Genomic DNA, 5552 nt, shown 5'->3' with positions numbered 1-5552 from the left:
TTTTCCTTATGCCTTTAATCCTCTGCAATGAACAATCCAAATAATACCCAGCTCTTTAGACACTTCCAAGCGCTAGTTTCCAAGTCCCTAATCAGAAAATTCTTGGCTCCCAGGGCGCCTGGGAGGCTCAGTCGGTTAAGCGTCCGACTTCGGCTCAGGTCATGACCTCGTGGTTTGTGAGTTCAAGTCCCTCGTTGGGCTCTGTGCTGACAGCTCAGAGCCTGGAGCCTGCTTGGGATTCTGTGTCTCCCTCTCTCTCTGCCCCTCCCCCTCTCATGCTCGGTCTCTAAAAGATAAACAAACATTAAAAAATTTTTTTAAAAATTCTTGGCTCCCAATTCTTGTCTTTGAAACATGTCAACTTTCCATCCAGTCGGACTGGCTCCAGCATCCCGGCAGGAGGAAACGCCTCTCAGTCCGTGCGCACGCCAGCAGGGGCCTCTCCCCCCAGCGCGGGCCACCCCTGCCACAGGACAGGGAAAGGAGGCCGAGGTGCCCAGCCCCACCTACCGAAGAATCCTCTCGAACTCGTCCCGGTCCCGCTGCACCTGGACGGCCACTGCGTGCTCCTTGGATGCCACCTGCTGCAGCCGGCTTTCGCGCAGTTTGGCCTCTGTCTCCATCTTCTTCTGTGCGTTTTCCTTTTCCTTCCTGCGCCACTCCCTGTCTGCAAGCTCCTGGTTGCGCTTGGCCCGCAAGGCATCCTGGGAAGGAGAGGGTGGGGAGACCAGCGAGGGTGCCAGCCGGCCCGGGCCCCTTCGGAAGACGCCGGCAGCGGCAGACTCCGACACAGCCGGCTTTGAGGCGTGCCTGGGTTTCTCTGGCAGCCAGGTCATTGCAGGAAAGAGTTCATGGAATCTCGTAGAACCTTCTGGTCTGCAGGTACCCCGCGGGGTCACCATGCCCTCCCTCGTGACCACAGATCCCAATTCTTTCCCTAGACCTCCAACACCTCCAGGCGGTCCTGCAGGTGCCGGGCCCTTGACCCTCGGAGTGCTCAGATCTCAGTAATGTGCACCCCCCTCCTCCGCCCCTCTGCCCTCCGGGGAGGTTTCGCAGGCTGTCAACGGGACAGTTAAGGGAGTGGGGGCCTCTCGGGGCACAGGGGAGCCCAGACTAAGGAGGTACCTGCTCGGCCTGGTAGTCCTGGGCCTTCTCCTGCATGGCCCTCAGACGGGCGATCTCCTTCTCTTTCTCCCTCCGGATTCTCTCCTGCTCGGCCTCAAACTCCGCTTCTCGAGCCTGCCAGGAAAAAAAGGTCTTGTAGAACAGCCTGCACTGCTGCAGCCTTGCGGAGACACCAAGTCCCTGCAGCGGTCTGGTCCACGTCTCCCATAGCCTCCCTGACTCCTTTTAGGGTAGGACAAACCGAAACTAGCAATGCGTGGACATAAAGCCAAAGTAGCATTGCAAAATGCCTCGCCATTTACAGAATGCTTCCCGCTACAGGAACCCAGAGGGCCCCCCCACATTTCATGAGTTATTATAGACGAGGAACTGGACGCCCAGACAGAGCAAGGGGCCTGCCTAAGATGACATTAGCCAGTCAGCTACCACAGAGGACTTGAACGCAGGCATCCCAAGCCCAGCCTTCACCCGCCATCAGTCGCGCTGCAGACCAAGTCCAAGCAGCAAGGCCGGTAGGCGCGTTTCTACAAGGAACCTCGGCGTCCTGCCTGCCATGTAAAGTGCGGCAGGTGGAAGTCATCTCGTTAGTCCCTGGGCACACAGCCAGCCACGCTTTGGTCAGTCCTGCGGTGGTCGGCAGCTGGTGTGGGTCCCACCTCGCCCTAGATGGCAGGGCAGGGAACTCTGGAGGCTTCCACAGCCAATCTCTGCCTTTAGGGGCAGCCCCGGCTCCAAGAACAGAGACCCCAGCTTGGTGAGTCTTGTGATATACGTGATATGGGTATGGCGGGCTGTGGGCGTGCCAGAGTGCCCAGCCCCTCTGCCGGTTGCCAGCCTATGCCAGCTCCTCCCCGCAATGTCCCTTCCATGTGTGAAGACCAGCCCTGCTCTTGTCCCGCTCAGAAATCTCTGGTGACTTCCCGACCAGTCCATGCCTCCAGCTTTGCTCAAGGTCCCAGCTGTCCCCAACAGCCACTCTCAGGGCCCTGTCCTTTTGCCCCCTCATCTCCGGTCAGGACCGCCACGGGCGCTGCCGCAGCCCGCCAACTGTCCACCAGCTCCCACACGAGACCGGCCTATCGGCACTGCATCGCCCATTCGGGAAGCGGGGGCTGAGTTCCGCACAAAGAGCACGGCATTGTTCCAGATACACGCGGCCGGGTCTGCCGTCGGACACGCAGCAAAGCATTCGGGGTGCTTCGAATCAGTCAGTGACAGGGTTTACAAGGTGTCGTGATGGTCCCGCGAGAGAACACAGAGCCTGTGCACACTGAGCTCCCGAGGTACGGCAGCTTCATGATGCCTAACCTTCCCCGCCCCCAACCATCCCTGCCCCCCACCCTGCCCCCAGTCTCCGTTCCTGCTGTTGCCTGCATCTCCTGGCATCCAATAAGCAAGCCTAAGCCAAACAATAAACAAATAAAAAAAGCTTTGCTGAGCTTCATTCTCTGTGGTTTGTGTTTGGAGCAAACAGGTGGATCTGACGCGCTTCTTCAGAGCACCTGCGCTCCCGCCCCCGCCCATCGCTACTACAGAGAAGCGGGCTGTGGTCTCCATCACGGGCTGTGCTCCCCGTCACGGGGCCTCACAGCTAGCAGGGGAGGCAGACGTGTGAAGAACGGAATCACTTTCCCGCCACCTTCAACTTCCTTCTCCTTTCACGTAACTCCACATTCGCTCCATCTGAGCGGGGCTGACAAGCTTCTGGTGGCTCTCCACTCCTCCCTGACCCTGGTCGCTCCGGTTCTCAGCCCGGATCCTGAGCGATCCCACAGGACATGCGCGGCCTCTCCCCCAATCCTCTGCTCTGCGCCTCATCTGTGCTACGGTTCCCACAATGCTGCGGGACAAGGCTCTAACACCCAGGACAGGATGCCCAATCAGGAACTTTCACAAGAAAGTTACGGGGCAGGTGGCCTGTGATTACTGGGGATATAATTATGCAGGCCGCCAGGAATCCACAAAAACTTCACGTTCCCCAATACTTTTCATTCTGTTCCCTGCCTGTGCCTGACCCTCATCCAACGTCTAATCAAAGGTGTTAACAAGAATATAACGCCCTAAACTGGGTGTCCCTTCCAGCCTGTTCTCTGTTAATGACTAAGTGGACCGGCCAAAGATGAAGAGGAAAAGGAGCCAGGTCCTTAAAGGAAGGACGTCAATTTTGGAAGGGAGGCAGGGCTGCCTGCGGAGAGTCCCCTCAGATCTCAGCCCTGCCTCTCCATGTTGTAGACGTTCTGTTCATGGCCAGAGGTCCCAGGGCTCAGGAACCTACTGTCTTCAGGGACACCTGGGGGGCTCAGTCGGTTGAGCGTCCAACTCTGGCTCAAGCCATGATCTTGGCGGTTCATGAGTTCAAGCCCCACATTGGGCTCTGTGCTGACAGCATGGAGCCTGCTTCAGATGCTCTGTCCCCCATCTCTCTCTGCCCTTTCCCCACTTGCCCTCGAAGGAAGGAAGGAAGGAAGGAAGGAAGGAAGGAAGGAAGGAAGGAAGGAAGGAAAAACTTACCATCTTCTTCTTGGTGAACTCCATCACCATCTGGTCCGCCAGCTTCTCCTGAGCCAGCAGCTCTGCTTTCTGTTTCTGGTTTTCGTCATTAATGCGCTTAATCTCGGCTTGCATCTTCAGCTTCTCCTGGTGCCTTCGCTCCAAGTCCTGCCATCAGAAGGAAAAGAGCCTCCAAGTGGAAGGGGAGCAGAGACGCTGGCCGTCAGGGCAGACACAGACCGATGCAGGGGGATTCACACCGTCTGTGGTCTAGCCACCACTGCTGGCCTCGGGTCAAATGGCTCTCAAGCGTCCCCAGCAACTCCTCGCAGCCCCTCTTTGCTGCCTGTACCCACTTGGCTTGGTGGCAGGCCAGACACCATTGATTTCTATACACTCTCAGGGAAGTGGAGGCTCTTAAAATTCTTCCCAGCATCCCCCACGGGTCCTGCGAAGTCCTACCCACCGCTCCTGGGCTTCTCCTCTGCCTTCACTTTCCTTCTCTTATTCAATCCTGAGCTTCTGGTCTCTAACTCAAGGGTGATGACTGAAATTATAAAGCATTGCCCCACTGAATGCTTTCCATCCGTTGGGCACTTTATACAGCCCAGCTCTGAAACCTAAATGTGCTCCCCAAACCCCTGAAAGGTAAAGCTCATCATGTCTCTCTTGCAGATGAAGCCACTGAGGCCCCAAGTTTGAGTGACTTGTCCAGGGCCATCCAGCTAACAAACTCCAGTTCCAGAATCTTGGAAACTGGTCTTGCTAAATTAAAGTTCCACCCCTGTGACCCAGCAATAGCACCGCTGGGGATCTACCCAAGGGATACAGAAGTGCTGGTGCATAGGAGCATGTGTTCATAGCAGCACTGTCAACAATAGCCAAATCATGGAAAGAGCCTAAATGTCCATCACCTGATGAGTGGATCAAGACAATGTGGTATATATATCTATACAATGAAGTACTACATGGCAATGAGAAAGAATGACATCTGGCCATTTGTAGCAACGTGGATGGACCTGGAGGGAGTCATGCTAAGTGAAATAAGTCAGGCAGAGAAGGACAGATACCATATGTTTTCACTCATAGGTCTAACAGGAGAAACCTAACAGGAGACCATGGGAAGAAGAAAGGAGGGGGAAAGAGTTGGGGAGAGTGAGTGAGGCAAATCATGAGAGACTTTTGAATTCTGAGAACAAACTGAGGGCTGAGGAGGGAGGGGGGAAGGGGAAGGGGGGGTGATGGGCATGGAGGAGGCACTTGTGGGGAAGAGCACGGGTGTTCTATGGAAACCAACTTGGTAATAAACTATTTAAACAAAAAAATTAAAATTAATTAATTAATTAAAGTTCCAATTTTCCCCAGAAGATTCTCTGCCAGTTCTCTCTGCATTTCCGAATCCCCTCTGCATTTAAGATGGGGCCGAAGCCACTGGGACTTGGTTAGGTACTGCCTTGTAGCTCCCCAGTCATTCCTGTGTGTTTTTTCTGTCCCAGCCAGAGCACGGGGACCACGTCACACTTCCTGCCTTCTCTGGCAACATGTAGCCCCGGGAGAGGAAAACTGCAAATACTCAATTCACTAGAACAGGGAAAGGGGGAACCAAAGTGTGTGGCATGTGAGCAAAAAAAAAAAAAAAAAAATACACACAGAGAAACACAATGAATGATGGAGGTCCGGGCACCTGACCCTGAGGGACAAGATCGCTTCTAAGGAAGGAGCCCGAGCCTTTCAAAGCCCCTATGATCTGACGGGGCACATTCTCAGGTCCCGACGCAAAGTCTTTGTTCTTTAATTTTTTTTAAACATTTATTCATTTTTGAGAGAGAGAGAGAGCACATGCGCACACGTGCATGAGTGGGGGAGGGGCAGGGAGACACAGAACCTGAAGCAGGTTTCAGGCTCTGAGCTGTCAGCACAGAGCCCGACGTGGG

The 5552-nt window shown here is 55.0% G+C and overlaps 1 protein-coding gene across 2 annotated transcripts in view; it reads right to left on the bottom strand.

The window, feature by feature from the left end:
• Positions 1–490: 490 nt before the first annotated feature.
• CFAP45 (cilia and flagella associated protein 45) overlaps positions 491–5552 on the bottom strand; it is a 21940-nt gene continuing 16878 nt past the window's right edge. Inside the window, exons 8-10 of one of the 2 annotated variants that reach the window (XM_029935837.1) lie at positions 3640–3786; positions 1129–1242; positions 491–704 (exon numbers count right to left, since the gene is read on the bottom strand). In XM_029935837.1, the coding sequence (XP_029791697.1) occupies positions 507–704; positions 1129–1242; positions 3640–3786 (459 nt within the window). In that variant the 3' untranslated portion in view covers positions 491–506. The remainder of the gene's footprint in view (positions 705–1128; positions 1243–3639; positions 3787–5552) is intronic. The other variant, XM_029935838.1, reaches the window with a different exon arrangement.

This window comes from Suricata suricatta, chromosome 3, assembly GCF_006229205.1.
Source record: "Suricata suricatta isolate VVHF042 chromosome 3, meerkat_22Aug2017_6uvM2_HiC, whole genome shotgun sequence".
NCBI lineage: Eukaryota > Metazoa > Chordata > Mammalia > Carnivora > Herpestidae > Suricata > Suricata suricatta.
Note: the sequence above shows the minus strand (reverse complement) of the source record. Positions and strands in the feature narration are given on the sequence as shown.